At 37.7% G+C, this 18,189-nt stretch overlaps 1 protein-coding gene across 2 annotated transcripts in view; it reads right to left on the bottom strand.

Annotated features, from left to right (window-relative positions):
- TTC27 (tetratricopeptide repeat domain 27) overlaps nt 1-18,189 on the bottom strand; it is a 146,365-nt gene that overhangs the window by 56,028 nt on the left and 72,148 nt on the right. Inside the window, exons 11-12 of one of the 2 annotated variants that reach the window (XM_081068552.1) lie at nt 13,047-13,142; nt 9,002-9,124 (exon numbers count right to left, since the gene is read on the bottom strand). In XM_081068552.1, coding sequence (XP_080924678.1) covers nt 9,002-9,124; nt 13,047-13,142 — 219 coding nt within the window. The remainder of the gene's footprint in view (nt 1-9,001; nt 9,125-13,046; nt 13,143-18,189) is intronic. The other variant, XM_081068553.1, reaches the window with a different exon arrangement.

Here is an 18,189-nt window from a genome sequence, read left to right on the forward strand (position 1 = left end):
ATCTTACACCTCTTTTTCCTGCCAAAAGAATTATCTTTCCCAAGTGCAATGCTTGCAGGCAATGTATTTTCTTTCTTCAATTGGTTACATTGCATTCCTCAGTCTTATTCACTGTCTCCAAAATGTTGTCCTACATCCTCCACTTACCCACTCAATTTACATAATTTATTACCCAATAAAGAACTACAAAAGATGTGCCCAGTGAACATAAATAAAGCACAAGGGCTTGTAATATCACTTTTGTAATACTACAATATGGGTGGCCAGAAATCTTCACAGAATGCAAAAGCTTTGGTATTTCTGGCTATGGGTTGTAACTTCCCTAGGGAAAATATAGATGTCTAGCCTTATAGGATACAAGAAATTTGTCATCTACATGTGCATTAAATAGGAGAAAAATACACTCCCAAACATGCAATCATACCTAAATGGGCAACTGGCTGCAAGGAACCCAAGGTGTGTGCAAGAATGCTGTCAGCTACAAATTCCAAAGGCCACTGCCTTATCCACACATATGTACATATCTCACATATCTAGACTATTTCAACAATCTGTTTTACTTTGTAATTGTACACAATTAATTTTTATTCTTAATACAATTTTGTGGTAATGACTACGCATAGTGAATCTAAGTATAAAATTAAGTCAGCCAAGACTTAAGCAGAACCTAGTGTGGTTGGAATAAGTTACACTCTACTTACATTACCTGAGAAACCTGCACTACTCACAGCAGGGTCACACACTCAAATGCTCAGATACTCCTGCCAATTATTGAGAATGAATGAAGTAGGCTGGTGAGTGAGCATAAAAAGGAAGGGACCACTGCTCAACTCCAACCAGTGAATAAATAATGTGGGAATTTGGCCGTGTTTCCCCATCATTTGATTTTTTAAGAGAAGCCAAGAAATCTAGATTTTTAGATGAAACCACCTGAAAATGTTTATTCTAATTTTTCCAAATACCATGCAAACCAAACAAATTACCTCTTGCAACTTCAGATATACAGCATTCAACCCCCATCGTACAGGGTACATCAGTTGCGATTTTTCCTGTTCAACATCCCTTCCCTGATTGTCTAATAACAGAGCCTCTTCCACCTGGTTCAGGTGGGGCCCATCAGAGGTGAGGACACATGACCCTTCCATCTTCCATAGAACCCTTTTGTTAGAGCCATGAGACTGACTACACTTTTCTGCCAGAATTACTTGGGCTTCCTGGGGCCATCTTGTCTGCCTCATTGAAGAGAGCTACAAAGTCTTGAGGACACCAATCCAGCCCCTAGATATAGCTATCATGCCAGGTGTACTAGAATTTTCAGTTGCATGAACCAATAAATTCCTTTTTTTTTTTGCCAAAGCTAGTATATGTTGGTTCTCTTACAACCAAAAGAGTAATGAACATATCCCTAGAAAATTGTATCGCATAATCCATTCTATAGACTTTCAACTATAAGCAGATCTGTGAGGATGGAAGTGACTTTGGTCAGAAAGGCTGTTCAAATGCCAGTTCTACTACTTACTAAATGTATGGCTGTGAGCAAGTTAACTAACATTTTGAGCCTGTTCTTCATTTGTACCTTACCTATAAGAATTAGACGTGAAATGTACCTAGCATTTTGTCAGGCACAGTGAGCCCTAAAATAATGTGTGTGTCTTCTTTCTTAACTCCCTCTACTGGAAAGTAAGATGCTTGAGGTTTTCACTACTGGGAAGAAGGAAGGAAACTTCAGTTTCCAGGAACATTAGAATTTTCTACAAATAATCACACCAGTCAACTTCGTACAGTTTCTCCGAAGACAGAAGAATTGCTGTTGTCAACTACTAAGCAGACTACTATGTAACTGAGCCAACAGGATTGTAGAAAGTGAGGTCAAATGGAAAAACTACTGATATTACAAGATTAAAGCTAAATTTTTCCACACGAGGCTAATTTCAACCAAGGACAGAGTCACACGAGGTCCTAGGTATCTCAGAGAACTATACAAGATACAAACCGAGTGGACTATTTCTTTAATGGACAGCAGAAGCAGAAATATTTATCTGTACATATGATGGACAAACAGAATTTGGAATCTGTACAGACTTCCATCTTAGCATCTGTCATACTAAAATAGTCTGCTTGTGTGTCTGTTCTATCAGACTATAAGCTTCTTAGAAGTACATTTCGTCTCTCACTCTCTTTGGAATAGCATTGCCCAGCATAAAGTAGGTACTCTATATATGTTCAATGAATTCAACTGAAACTAACGCTAAAGTCACAGAGGGCTCTAGGTATATTCTAAGGGGTTTCAGATGCTAACTAGAGACATAAAAGATTCTTCCCATTGGGAACAAAGGAAGAATTCCTTTAGGGGACATGTTCTGGTTGGTATCAATATTGAATATAACTAAATAAGGACCTATCTAACAACAATTTAGTCCTAGTAAACAGAGAGATCATACAGCAGAATCTGAATTTCACAGGCTCTTCTACCCAAGTGACCACACCTAGGAAGTAAGTGACTTTTGTTATGACTAAACACTGAGGAGCAAAACCGATGGCCTGAAAGAACATGTGTGTCCCCTGTCCTGCCGACGCACCTGTGATCAAATGGCCCAGTGTTGAGAGGTAACTGAGAACCTCCGATACATGCAGCAAAGGGGTTAATATATGAAAACATATGCCATAGCGGAACTCATATACATTTATGATGGTGTGTTTTTCTGCAAGTTGTACTATGGGAAATTTGAGGTTTGAGGAAGGGAAGACCCGACCCTAAGCACCACTCGAACTCCAAGAAGCACCCTGTTAGGGACAAGGCCCTGGGTTTTGGGTAATGAATGTGGGTGAAAGTTAAGGTCAGTCTCTGGGGAAAAGGGAGATAAAACTGTTCAGGAAAACTGTTTGTACTTGAGTCAGAGGAAGCCTCAAGACAAAATGCCCTTCTTGATTATGATCTGTGACTAGATTTTTGTGAATTAGCAGAAAGAATTAAAAATTCTAATGTGTGATAAGAGTAACCCTCATCTGACTTTGTATCTGGTCACTACATAGAAATGGGGAACTGGCAGACCAAAAACTGTAAGAAGCCCTCCTCGCAAAGAGTGAAGGGGGAAAATATGAGCTCTAGACCCAGAGATGGTCCTAACTATAAAGAATGTCTTTGAGGACTACTGAAACGGCACAATTAGGCTTAACAGTTAGAGGTTCGTTCCAAGGGGAAGGAAAAACAGTCAAGCTAAGAATTTAACGGCACACTAATAGTCAGATTCGGAGACCTGACAATAGCTTTAGGCTTAAAAAAAGGTGTGTGCATGAGCACTCGCGCGCGTGCGTGCGTGCATGTAAGTCAAACAACTTTGGTCATAACTTAATTCCAGTCTTCTTCCCTGAAGCAGAAAGCAGAAATAGATTCTGAGTTTTGCTACTGCAGAGGCTGGTTCTCAAAGCCAGGGAGACTGACCATTAGAAAGGTATTCTATCTACCATCCTTACTACAGCGAATAAGGATGACCGTAGAGCACACAGCACCTTCTACTCTACGGCTGCCTGGAACAATCTTAGCAGAAAGGCAGTTTACTCCTAGTCTAAATTCGTGTTCTATGAGCAGCACCGAAGAGGTGAAAAAGGACAAAGCACGTCATCGCAGCTGGTTCCTCCCAGCTGGGCTTCTTCTGCGTGGTGGTGCTCAGTCCTCTTCACTCTCTCATTGAGCCAACTCTTCACTAATTGCTTTTTACATTCACGTCTTTGTAACGACACCACCCTATGGGGCTTGATTTTTCAAAGGGTACTTGCCAACAGAAATACTCCAGGTCCAAGATAAAACAGAACAATTAAAAACAGGCCTAGTTATCTAATTAGCTGATCATCTATTTAGAGTACCAACGAATAGAGTATTCTCAGTTATTTTGCCTATTTTTCTCACTCAAGTGAGCACAACAGGTTTTAGCTTACAAATGGAACATCTAATTTTTAAGGGATTAACAACAACCGTGACAAAAGGCAGATGTGGGGAAAGCAGGGTGACCTTTATAGAAAAGGAAGGTCTGAGCTCGGAATCCAAAATCTGCCACTTACTAAGGCAAAAACAATTCAGACTTTGTAGGTGGTTATAAATATTATATGACAATGACAAAGTAACTATATAAAATTATAGTACATAAGAGGCATGATGTAATAACAGCGTGCTCACAATATCGTTAGCATCTGCTGAACAAGGCTCCAACTTCGATTCCTAATGTTAAAAGGTTAAAATGGGAAGGGAGAGAACTCATAATTTGTTACTGGAGAGCGAATATATGGCAGGGGTTGGAGAGGCACATAAAGTCCATAAGGAGTGTCTACTTGGAGATTTCCTTCAGTGCAATAACTGCTCAGTGAACACCTACTAGTCATTCACTCAGCCAATACTTTCAAGTACTTACTACGTGGCAGGCCTGTGCTAGGGGTTGGGGAAACCACTGTAAATAACACAGACACAGGCTGGATTTTAAGCAGCTCACAGTTTAATAGGTGAGATAAGCCAGGGATCTTAGGGGCATGCTGGGGTCAGAGGGGCACCCAGAACACCACCAAATCTGGGAGGGAGGGGGCAGGGAAAGCTCAATGTAGAAAGTAATCACCAAGGAGAAGCCTGAAGAATAAGTAGGAGTTGGCTGAAGGAGGACGAGTTCTAGACATACAAAATCATATACAAAGTCCAAAGTCCTGAGGCAAAATCAAGAAATCACAAGTAGTCTAGTCCCGCTGGAACTCTGGGCACAAGCTGGATGAGCAAGTAAAAAGGGGGCGGGGGGGGCGTGTGCAGCAGAGAGGCAATGCAGTGTGCAATGTAAGTAGGAGTTCAGTCATGTAGTGGTGCGTGTTATTTGCTGCATAAAAGACTTCCATTCACACTAACGAGCTCCAACTCAATCTTGGAGACAAAGGGAAGTTACAGAAGAGTGTTGGAACCATACACCCAGATCTGTCTGTTAGGAAGATCACTCTGGCTGTCGTGTGGGAAAAGAACTTGTGGGAAATCTTTTAAATCATATAAAGAAATTATCTTAGAAGAAAAAAATCGTCAAAAACCCAAACCAACTGGGAAAAGAATCTCAGCCGTTAACAATGCTAAAAACATTTACTTGATATTTAAAGACAAAAATTTTTAATAGCCCATGGCTACAATGATCTGCAACTGTAGCAAAATGAAAGAAAAGGCTATGTAATCTCAGGTAAACCTTGTTTCCTAGAAACAAGAGAAAATCCGAGAGGTCCCAACCCTTCTCTCTCCATTCTCATCGCACCCAACCCGTACAGGTGCCTTATGCCAGCTCAGTCTTTGTCCTTCATTTAGGAACCAAATTTGCTCAACAAAATAACAATGTGTCCATACACTTGGGGAAACTGCTCTAGTGTGCCAGATAACTTCTAAAACTTAAATGCTAACAGATGAGAACCAGGTCTGATCCCAAGGTCAAGAAAAATTAGTCTTAGCTATTTTGCCAGTGGTCAATAAATAATGAAATTTCTGTTGGTAGTTTCTAAATTAGAAAATCTGAAGCCCTGCAATAGTGAGATGCAAATGTGAGCACCAGAACACAATGATTAAAATTAGATACTTTACTGAATTTGCCTTTTAAAAATAAATTATGCCATTAAGTACTAAATGCAGTGATTAAAATTTCACAAACTTCTAGTTAAATCAAAATGTCGTGACAACTATTGGCACATGACCAAATCCTAAAAGAATCTCAGCTGTTTTAGAAACAAAACATTTGCTTCCAACTTGAAGGAAAACTTTTTAGGGTCCATGGTTAAATGGATATGCAAATATAGCATAAGAAAAACAGGTAAGGCAAGTCTTTCATGTATGTGGCAAATAAAATGCTAAACTCAACCTTTAAAATCAAGATTCTGTGGGATGTTTGGCTGTAACTCACAAAACACTTAAGACAAAGTAAATAACTATATACTCCTAAAAATTAAAATATGCACATTTTATAGAGTAATTATAACCTGGAAATTTACCGTTATTATATAATACATTTCTTACAAGGTCGTGTGTAAATTTAAAAAAATAATAATATCACCACTACTTTGGGGGACAACTCTATTATCTGAAAGGGCTGGAGTCATTAGATTTTTTTCTTCTGCAGTTAAAGTCTCTACTTCCCATACTTTCTAAAAATAATTAAATAAATTTAATATTTCATAACATGCTTTGGGTTATTTGTGATTCACCAATTTGCTTAATTATTTCAAAAATCACTATGTCAAAAACTACCATATTTTTATACACAGTTGTTATTTATCTGTTTACTGACCACTGTAAAAGACTGGCACACTACAGAATGGTGTAATGGGAACTACATCAGACTGGGGGTCAAGACATTCATTCATCCATTCATTCCTTTGTTACATAAACATCTGAGCACTACTTTAGTGCCAGGCCCTAAATTTTTTTTTAAGTCCCTAAAGAAACATAATACTATATTTCATCAAATTTGAGACGCCATCAACTGTAAGACTAACTCTTAACTAATAAAGAAAAAATGCTTTCAGTTAAATTATGACATAATGCCTTGAATGGATCACATCAGCCTCTCACTGCTTTGATATTTTTTTCAATCTACTCAAAAAAATTTGGCAATTTTTCCTGCCTTCAATACACTGCTTGACATTTTAAATGGCAACCTTTCTTTACACTCCTCAGTACAAAACACAGCTTCATCCACTTTGGAGTGTCTTCCTTTCTTGGCTCCCACCAAGCACTTAGTTGTTGTTTTTAAAGAATAGTAAATGGAATTGTGATGATTTCTCCGATGGCAGATGTTTATTTTGCTAATATCAAATTTACATTCCTCTACTTTGTTTCTGTCCTTTTCTGTATGTTCAGTAACTTTTTTGTTCCAATGCCAAATCATAAAAGAATCTTTTTGAAGATATTTTAAACAGCAATTACATCCAATATATGTAGTGCTGACACCGTGTACATAACTCCATTGAAATAATGACATTAAATATGGCTACAATTAAGCTAGTACGGCACAGGTAATTACAGCACAACCTGGCCAGACGGCCACCTGACTGACAGCAACTGGAAGGTGCCATCAAGTGTTAATACATTCTAAATTCAGAGATGTTAAAATGTGACCCAAAAAAATGTCTTATAATCACAGCAGTAATAGCAGCAAACACTCATGTAGCACCATGAGGAAAGCACCATTCTATGTACTTTACATAATTATGTCACGAAAACCTATGAAGTGGTAGATTATGTGTGTCCAGGTGAGAACACTGAGGCACTGGGGGGCATGTGAGTAACCAGCCCGGCATCACAAAGCCAGCACGCGATAAGGTTAGCATCTGAATCCAGGCAGCCTGGGTCTATGCTTTTAACCACCATGCCATGCAGCCTCTCAAGCTAATAATCAATAACTGGCTTTGTGACCTGAGACAAATCATCAGAGACTCCTTTCCTTATCTGGAAAAGGAGGAATTGAATAGATAATTTTGACACTATATCCCAAGATGAAAATATTATAATTACATAATCTCCTACAGTAAAATTTTATTCCCAAATGGGTTTCTCCTTAAGCTGACAAAATTCAAAGACCTTCACTGCCATTAGTGATTAGTGAAAGGAATGTAGCTTTTACTACTAGTCTAAAACAGACAAACTTAAGAAACAGATACACATGTACTTATACCACTATTTCTCTTTTTATGGTGATGGCAAAAGGTTGACTGTAGATACAAGTCTGACAATTAAGTTTGCAAACTCATCCTAGAAAAAGTGCTACGTACCCCACTGCTGAATATCACTACACTCACCTTCAAAGTACTCCCCTTGGGAAGCTATGCACTGACACCAGCACCTAATCTACCCTTCAAAGCAATTTTGGAACTCTTTTTCTGGAATGGCCATCAGAGCTGTCATCGTATTACCCTTGATGTCCTGAATGTCATCAAAATGTTTTCCTATCAATATTTCCTTTATCTTCAGGTAAAGAAAGAAGTCAAACTGGGGCTCAGATCAGGTGAGTAGGGAGGGTGTTCCAATACAGTTAGTTATTTGTTTACTGGCTAAAAACTCCCTCACAGACAGTGCTGTGTGAGCTGTTGCATTGTCGTGATGCAAGAGCCATGAATTGTTGGCAAAAAGTTCAGGTCTTCTAACTTTTTCATGCAGCCTTTTCAGCACTTCCAAATAGTACACTTAGTTAACTGTTTGTCCAGTTGGTACAAATTCATAATGAATAATCCCTCTGATATCAAAAAAGATTAGCAACATCATTGCAACAAATTTGTTAACTTAATTGTCAGACCTCGTATAAATGGTCCAATTTGTGGGTTTTACTCTGCTTATATACTATACTTTTTTTGATAGAAATTTAGTCATTAACAGATATTCCCAATGCAGAGCCCCTTACTCCCTTTAAAATTCTGTTCACTTATGAGGGGGGAAAACAACAGATTAATAACATGCAAATGTTGCAACACTTTCCCTCTTGACCCAATTTCAGGTGGACTTAAATGTGCATTACACACTAGCCAACTCTTCTGCCCCAAGGCGGGTCATCAAACCGTTTGGATTTTCTTCAACAGACCTAGCCTGCTCTCCCTCCTAGGTAACCTTCCTCAGGCGACAGCCTCTGATCATCAGGTCACCCAGTGATTAAGATAAATTCCTAATAATGCACTTTGAAGTTGTCCTACAGGAGGATAGTTAGCAAAGGAAAGAGATGAAAATATGCAGTACCTTTAAAACTTTCATTATTCATTCTTAAACATCAAATACTGTATCAGTTTTGGCCCGCTTTTCCCTTTTATATACACATACATGTGCAGACATAAAATAATCTGCTCCAACAGAAATCAGAGAAAACATTTAAGATTTCTACAGGAAAAAAAGTGGAAATAAATGAATAAAAGTGAACTGTTGGCAAAAGCAGGCTTAAAAAAACAAAACAAGTGAGAAGACGCTGCAGGACCAAAGGCTCTCGCCAGTACACAGAATTTTGCTGTTACATACCTTCCCATGCTGCCCAGCTCTTTCATAACAAATGACAACATCTTCCCACATTTCTAGCTTCTCAAATATCTGAAGGGCTGAACTGGTACATCCCAAGTCAAAGAGTAAACTTGCAAGTTGGCGCTAGAAAAATCAAGTTAAAATAATTAACATCTCTTTATGCAAAGACAGATTTCTATTTCACGTGCACGTATATCCAATCTGCCATTTGAAAGGTCTGCTTATTGTCATGAATGCATACTTTATACAAGTCAGCCTCAACGAATTAGAAATTTGCAATAATTCAGTACTTACCTTTACTTTAGTTAGCAAACTTTCTTTATAGGCGGCGAGGAATTAAAAAACAATATAGAAACTGTTCAAAATACTTAATACATCAATTTTTCCCCAAGAACTCAGGAGAACTTAAAAAGCATATTTCTTTTTTACCTAGAGATTCTATAGATGACAATCTCTGATTTGTAAAGCTGAGAGCTAATAAATCAGTTTTTAAAATTCTAGTTAGAATGGCTATTATCAAAAAGATAAGATATAGCATGTGTTAGAAAGGATGTGAAGAAGGGAACCCTTGAGCAATGTTAGTGGGAATGTAAACTGGTGCAGCCACTATGGAAAACAGTATAGAGGTGCCTCAAAAAAATTAACAATAGAACTACCTTATGATCCAGCAATTCAAATTCTGGGAATTTATCCAAAGGAAACAATATCACTACCTCAAAGAGATATCTGCAGTCCATGTTCATTACAGCCTTATTTACATTAGCCAAGACATGGAAATAACCTATCTAATGAAATATTCAGTCATAAAAAAGAAAGAAATCCTGCCATTTGAGACAACATGGATGGACCTTGAGGGGATTACACTAAGTGAAAGAAGTCAGAGAAAGGCAAATACTGCATGATAGCACTTATATGTGGGATCTAAAAAAGTCAAACTCATAGATACAGAGAACAGACTGGTAGTTGCGAGAGGTGGAGGTTTGGGGGTGAGGGAAATGGGTGACGATGGTCAAAAGACACAAACTTCCAGTTATAAGTAAATCCTGGGGATAATGTACAGCATGGTGACTATTGTTAACAATACTGTATTGGATATTTGAAAGTTGCTGAGATAGTAGAAGTTCTTAAAAGTTTTCATCACAAGAAAAAAATTTGTACCGATGTGAGTTGATGGATGTTAACTAAACTTGTTGGGATCATTTCACAATATATAGATATATCAAATCATTACGTTGTACACCTATCACTAATACAATGTTACATGGCAGTTATATCTCAAACTGGAAAAAAACATAAAAGGGTATTGAATTCAAATGAATAAATAAATAATAAAAACTCCAAACGGTCAATACAAATGACATAGAATCTATTAACATTTGTGTACTTTATTCATAGAGCATCTTTCACTCTTTCTCACTCAGGTCTACTTACATTCTACTTAGATTTTAACTCCATTCTAAAAAACCTAGTGATCTGTTTCCCAGGTCTTGGTAGATAAAAAGAGACAAATATTGGTAAGGTCATTGAAGGTTAAACATATTTAAAATAAAAATATTGTGGTTTATAAGTGGTCCATCCTTCAGGAATGGAAAAAGGTATCAGAAAGGTTTGAAAGTTCAGCGGATGTTCTTGAGTAAGTTATGGTCTCATAACAGAGCAAACTGTGTTTTCTCTTACATACACTTTTGCTACTCTTTCAAAATTCAATAGATATTAAAAGTTAAGAAGCTAATGGATATGGAAAACCTGGGACTAACAAAATCAGAAAGTAAAATGAAATATACCTGAAAATTATGTTAATATTAATATAAATAAAGGGGGTAGTGAGATTTTATTTTTTTGTATCCCATGAAAATAGGAGAATTTGGCTATTTTAGGATATTTGACCTGACATTTTCAAAAACTGCACATAGCATGTGGGAGCTGGAATAAATCTTAGTGCTCACGTAGTTCAGCAGTTTAATATGTGACGAAAGTTATGGCATCTAAACATATGGCTGGCTAGCAGCAGAGTAAAGACTAATTCTCTTTTAATAATAAACTAAGACATTATTTCTTGATCGTTAAAAATAATACATAAAGATAGGGATACTCTCCATAATGAAAAGAAAAAAAATGATTTAATTTCTTAATGAAAGAGGATGTTTATCTAACTGCCTAAACATCCTAAAATCCACCACTTCCTAAGCAGATAAAATAAACATTTACCCTAAATTCTATTTGAATAGTATTTAATTGTCCTAATGCTTCTGTTCAGAAACAGATTAACAGCTACACCCTGAACAGACATGTTTTGTCCTAATAAAAGCTCAGAGTCTGAGACATGTACCTACCACAAACCACACAGTACAAAGCACTTCAGAAACTTCACAGATGAGGGTCAACAATATGGCAAAAAGTTCTAGTTGTTCAACGTTCTTGATGAAGAAGCTACTCCTTTGATATCATGAAACAAAGCTTTTTAGGTGCCTACATTTTATTGAGACTCGTTCAACAGATAATGTGAATTTCAATGTGTAACAAACTCCCCGAGTTCCTCCTGTGCTTAAGAATATAAATGCTTCTAAGAAACCTTACAATGGGGATTCTGGATCATGGAATGGTCCATGGGCATTTATAATTCTAAATCCTACCTATGTGCATAATCCATGAGGGAGAGGACAGGAAACTGGTTAAAATGACAATTGTTACTAAATGATCTAGAAGTTTCTGAATGACACTATTTGATTCCACCTAATTTCTCTGTGCCATAGCTTCCACACCTGTAAAATGGGAATATTTCACAAAGTTGTTGCAATAAAATAATATGTGTGAAATATAAAACAAAATGAGTGCCTCATACTAAGGATGCAATAAGTTGATTGATATTGGGGGCTGTAATTACAACCCAATGAAGAGATATGGAAAGGAGGTAAACTAGACTAAAAGTTGGAAAACTAGAGACCTAGTTTATGAACAGGAGTGTGAGCAACATTGGAAAAGTATACTTAATTGCACTGGGCCTCAACTTTCTTCTCTGTAAAATTAAACCAGGTTTCTAAATTGTCTTTAGTACTAAACATTTTACAAAATAGGGGAACCACACCTATAACATGACGAACCATGGGACAGGAAGCCAGAGTCTCCACCCCAATATGTGACCTTAAGAGCTACACTAGGTAATCTCATATCCCCAGAAAGAGGAGAGAAGTTAAGGGTACCTCCCAGTATAGAGTATCAAACAAATGTTTTATTTTACTGTTTATAAATCACTTGCTAAAAAATGTTCATTCTTGGGCCAGCCCGGTAGCTCAGGCCATTAGAGCTCTATGTTCCTAACTCTGAAGGCTGCCGGTTCGATTCCCACATGGGCCAGTGGACTCTCAACCACAAGGTTGCTGGTTCAACTTCTCGAGTCCCGCCAGGGATGGTGGGCTCCGCCCCCTGCAACTAAGATTGAACACCGCACCTTGACCTGAGCTGCCTCCCGGATGGTTCAGTGGGTTGGAATGCGGGCTCTCAACCACAAGGTTGCCGGTTCGACTCCCGCAAGGGATGGTGGGCTGCGCCCCCTGCAACTAGCAATGGCAACTGGACTTGGAGCTGAGCTGCGCCCTCCACAACTAAGACTGAAAGGGCAACAACTTGAAGCTGAACAGCACCCTCCACAACTAAAATTGAAAGGACAACAACTTGACTTGGAAAAAAGTCCTAGAAGTACACACTGTTCCCCAATAAATTCCTGTTCCCCTTCCCCAATAAAATCTTTAAAAAAAAAAAGTTCATTCTTTGGCAGTAAGTCCTTAAAGGGCTTTCAAATATATAATAAAAGCTTATTTTGAAAATGAAATCTTCTGTTCTCCTATTATTTAATTTCAAGGATTCTATTTATCTAGTTTTAAATTCTTTTAAAAGTCTAATATCCAATAGTTGACAATCCCCAGCTACTTCTTTTCACTTAAAGATTTGAAAACAAACATAAACTGAAAATCATTCTTTTCTAATGCATTTACCTTTCAAATGCAAAGTATTTCCTGTACCCAATAACAAACAACAACAATAATACCTGAATGGCCCAGTGAGGTGGTACTTGACAGCAATAGAAAATCTTCAGACGTTCCAATACAGGTGTCGTCTTATCTTCAAATTGGTCTGCAAGAGCCTTAAGAGCACATATAATCAGAATCTATATGCGTGATAACTTTTTAATATAAACAAGATTTTTACTGTAAAAGTTACACAAATGGACATATACATAATTTTAAAAAGGCACTGTGATAAGATAATGGGATGTATAAACTTTTTCTTGAATTTTTTAAATGTTAAAAAAAACCTTAAAGTTAATCAACATTTATGTAAACATGTACATTAAAATCTTATGTACTCTTAAGAAAAAAGTTCTTAAAACTAAGATTTCCTATAATAGTTCCTTCAAAGAACTGTCCTTATTATATCAGCCTTTTCACTTTTTCTAAGAAAAACTTCTTTAGTGTATCTACTTCACAACCTTAATATTCACTTTGACGATGGCACTTTCTAATATAAATCACAGAAAAATTACATGAAGAACGTCATATAGGATTATTTTCTCAGGAGTAAGGTGAAAGAGAAAGGCAGATCTGTTTGATCTGCCCAGAGAGTGAGCTCTCTTACTCTTCAGCAACAGAGCTATGAGGCTGGACATTCACTCACGCAAGACCATCCTCAGGTACAGTGGACAGCAGCTGCTGCTTGCACAGAACAACCCCTCTGCTGTACTGAAATGCCTACTCTGGTGCTGAATAACTGAGCTCCCGGAAGCTACATCAGGAAGCGGACCCATAAGACCAAGATGGCTGACTCTGGGAAAAGGTACCAGGGCCAACAGCAAAGTCAAAGGCTGGCACTGCCCCGTGGTCAAGCAGTCAGCCACCAGAAGAAGGCACTATTCAGCATCAAGGTGAAGGCAGACAGGCTCTGGAGTTCCTAAGCAAATAACGGGCAGCAGCCCATTGTGATCATCTTTGCCAGCCTCTTAATGTGTCATTCAGTTTGTAGTATGCATATTTTCCCTGACACACATTTGGATCTTCTTTCAACTGTGACCGTTTTTGCATAATACAGTAGTCAAATTTTCCTTTTTTGCCGGTTGACTCGTTTTCACAGGCCTATCTAATGAGGATTAGATGGTAACAATATGTTAATTTTCTATGTTAATTTTCTGATGCTACGGGCAGGTGCTGTGGTTCTACAGGAGAATGTCCTTCTATGTGAGGACACTGAACCATATTGGCAACTTATTCTCCAATTCTTCACTCCAAAGGCAGGCCTACTGTACTTGCAACTTTTCTGTAACTTTGAAATTGCTTCAAGTTTTTACAAAATTAATTTTTAAAATTGAAAATCTCAACAACAACAAAGTATGAGGTAGCAAGCCCAAACTTACTAAGAAGGGAAAAGACAAGAATCAGCAAAAACTCAAGAAAAGGAGACCAGTTTCTGATAGGGGAAACTGGTCCTAAATTGGAGATCTCTCTATTACATTAAGTGGGAAATGTATTTGTTAGCCTAAGAATATCCTGTAGAATGAGAGGACACTCATTACATCATTTCTTTGACAATCCAAGATATTATTCAATCAAGTCAGAACAAATTGAGACATAACCACACTCCTAAACCATCTTAGTCAAAATATTTTTAAAGCTTTCTGGCCTTACTTCAGAGAAACTTAATAGCAAAAAGGTTGCATGCTTCTGCCCAAAGCTGTTTAGTTGTAAGAAAGAAAAAAGAGAAGAAAAACTTCTGGCTGAATACATATGGTTACAATACATAAATAAAAGTTTCACTGAATTACTTCATCAAAAGGGGGAAGGCAAATTTTTCTTTTCATCAATTTTTTTTTCTTTCTCTGGGAGGAAAACAATAATTGATGCTTATTTGATAATAATAAAAAATCCAAAAGCAACATCACAATATTTACTTTTATGAAGTCCTCATTACATGTAAAACATTTTATTTTCAAACAAAAATTCATGTTCTTTGCTGTAGTTACTGCATCTAGCTAAAACATAGTAAGTGCTCAGTAAATACTTCCTGATTAATAAACAAACAGGTTTATTATGCATTTCAGATACTTTTAGATTATCTCAGAGTAAGTGTCTCTGATACTCTCAGATACTCTCCAGAATGGCAAAGACCACATGAGAGAGAGACAGAGCAGAGAACCAACACCTATTTGAGCCAGAGCCCATAAATAAACCCTGTATAAGTACAGTCATGCTTCACAAGAACTTGATTAGGGCATATGTATGATAAAAATAAAAATTAGAAATAGAATTCTAATGTCTTTTTACTCCTCAACAGAATACATACTTCTTTGCATTTTAAGCAAGGCAACCTCCTAAATAAGATTTACCTACCAATATAACTAAAAACATTCAATTAATATACAAAAGAAAGGGAAGATGATATACTGTGTTACTACTTCCCCTACTGGATTCAAAGTACTCTGTTATTTGCTAAGTCACTATAAATACAGGGACATAGTTACAGTACATCTCTAGATTTTTCAGAGCAGGATTATTTCTAGCAACTCATTCTGAAATAATTCCATTATATTCAAACAAACTGGCATGGTAAATAATTTCAAATAAACTGGAGTGCCTTACAGGAAAAACAGTGCTGGCCAGTGAAGTGACCTGGATTCTGTTCTAAGTTTATCTCCAACAAGCAAGTCATTTAATCAAATGGCACTCATCTATGGAATGATACTCTAAGTGATCTTTGCACTTCCAACATTTTATGAGTATATGGCTTTATCAAAAAAGTATTTTGTTTTATTTCAAGCATTTGAGGAGGTTTGTTGGTTAGTCTTAGGCACCATCAGCTGAACACAAGTATCATGTATGTTCATTAGAGGCAAACCAAGTATCCAAATAGTCTGGAAGACAACGGTAGGATGGTCACTAGGAGAATGGGACTGAATGGAAGTGAAGTCTCAATTACTACTGTGTATATTTACATTCATGAACATGGACACAAACAATGTGCTCAGGGAGAAATTGGCACTTTGCAAGTTTACACACATTCCCAGAAATTTAGGTAAATGGCCTCCAAACCAGTGTCCTACCCTTTCACTTGCCATTTTCTCTTTCCAGTTTTTAAATTTCATGAATTTCACACCTGAAAGTCATGGGCACTTAGGCATAGTTAAAACTGGAGGTGGTCTTTAAGGAAAGATGGTAATGTCAAAAATGGACAGGGGGTGGGGGGAAAAAGAGAGAGAAAGAGACCCTACACCAATTATTGAGAATTGAAAGCAAGATAGAGTGTACTCTAGGAGGGTGACAGAAGAGATGTGGCTAAATGGGAAAGATGACAAGTAGGTAGCAAAGAACAGTCTAAGGCTCAGTCCAGAGGTGGAGGAAGAGTCAAGTCAAAAAAAGTCCGCCATAGGCGGCAGACGGCCTATGGACTACAGTCCATCATCCTCCCAGAGTGCCAGCTTTTTGAATAAACCTGCTTTTCTTTCCAAAAAAAGAAGTCAGGCATAACTACTGGGACATATCAAGAAGACTTCATGACGTACAGACTATTGCAAGGTGAGACTGTTTCCAAGTTTCAAGTTTTAAGACCCCGCTTTAATCTGTTTTCTCCCCAAACCCCACCTCCAGGCACTTATAGCTGGAGAGTCCTTTGAGCAAATGTCCCTGTGCACACGGATTCCCTAGCCCCGTGCAGTAACAGCTATCAGACCTTCCTGGAGCTACAGCACCACCGTCTGGGGCTATCTCCGTGGAACGGGGAATTAAAGAACAAACCCCCAGAAAGCAAGGATGTGTCCTCTCTTTTCAGTGCTCTGTTTTCAGTGGAGAAAGAACTTCCCCAAAAAATCTAAAGATCAAGACTATGTTTTAAAATTAGCACATGGGGAATGATTTAATAGAGAAGGACAATTCTGAACAAGGCCTGGTACAATTTAGACTATTTATGTGCTCATATCTAAAAGTATGGCACACATATCTTCAAAAGAACACAGCAAATCCCTAAGAACCTGCCCTTTCACTGAGGGCGATTCATTCTTGCTGGTACGATATCAAAGTGTTTATCAGCTTTCTGAAGAGCCAAGTACAAATTAGCTGATAATCAAAAAGGTATGATTGATCATACGCCAAATCACCTTGCTTCGTTGTACAATCTGTGTGTGTGTGCGCGTGTGTGGGAGGGGGGAAAGATGGTGGGATTTATTATAAAAACATGAACTTAATCAAATAGCTCCAACAATTGGGCTGAGCAACTTTCTTTGACAGAAGTCTGCAGTGACTCAGACTGCATTTACAAACAGAGTAAGTTGTGAGCTAACTGCCACCTCTAGCCCCAAGCCCAAGACAATTCCCAATAGGAACAAGGGGAATGAGAATTAACTTATTAACACACCTACTAAATATAAACAACACAATAAAACCTATTGTTAACCCAGTTTTACCTCATGTATAGAAAATTTTATTGCAGAGAAATAAAAATGACTTGCCCAAAGTCATAAAGCTATGAGCCTCTCTGGTTCCAAAGACCAAGTTGACAGCTTCATTAAAACCCAACCTCATAACTACGTGGACAACTATCAGATCCTGTGAAAATAAAAAAAGCAGCTTCTTGTGGGAAAAATACCGAGAATTCTATTTCACTGGCTTTTTTTCTGTACCTAAATCCCGTAACACGGGAGTCAGATGTGGTCTGGTCAAGAAGATCTTCAATTACGGCTTCCAGACACAGAAAGAGTAGTGTGTGGTCTAAAGGGGGGCCTGAGTCTACTCACAGGGGCTGGGAGAACCAGGCATCTTTTTTATGATTCCAGAGCAATGAGATGAACATAAAGGGACAGTCCTCAAAAGCCGGATAGCTACCATGTTTCCCTGAAAGTAAGACCTAGCCGGACAATCAGTTCTAATGGATCTTTTGGAGCAAAAATTAATATAAGACCTGGTCTTATATTATCTTATATTATCTATATATTATCTGATATGATATTATACTATATGATATTATATTATTATATTTATTATACATTATATATCATATTATATTATATTATTTTACACCAGATCTTATATAAATTTTTGCTCCAAAAGACACATTAGAGCTGATTGTCTGGCTGGGTCTCACTTTTGGGGAAACACAGTATGTTGGAACATTCCTCTTAGTCAAACCTTAGGTCAGCAGTTCTTAAACTT

Source organism: Rhinolophus hipposideros (genome assembly GCF_964194185.1).
Source record: "Rhinolophus hipposideros genome assembly, chromosome: 12".
NCBI classification, from domain to species: domain Eukaryota; kingdom Metazoa; phylum Chordata; class Mammalia; order Chiroptera; family Rhinolophidae; genus Rhinolophus; species Rhinolophus hipposideros.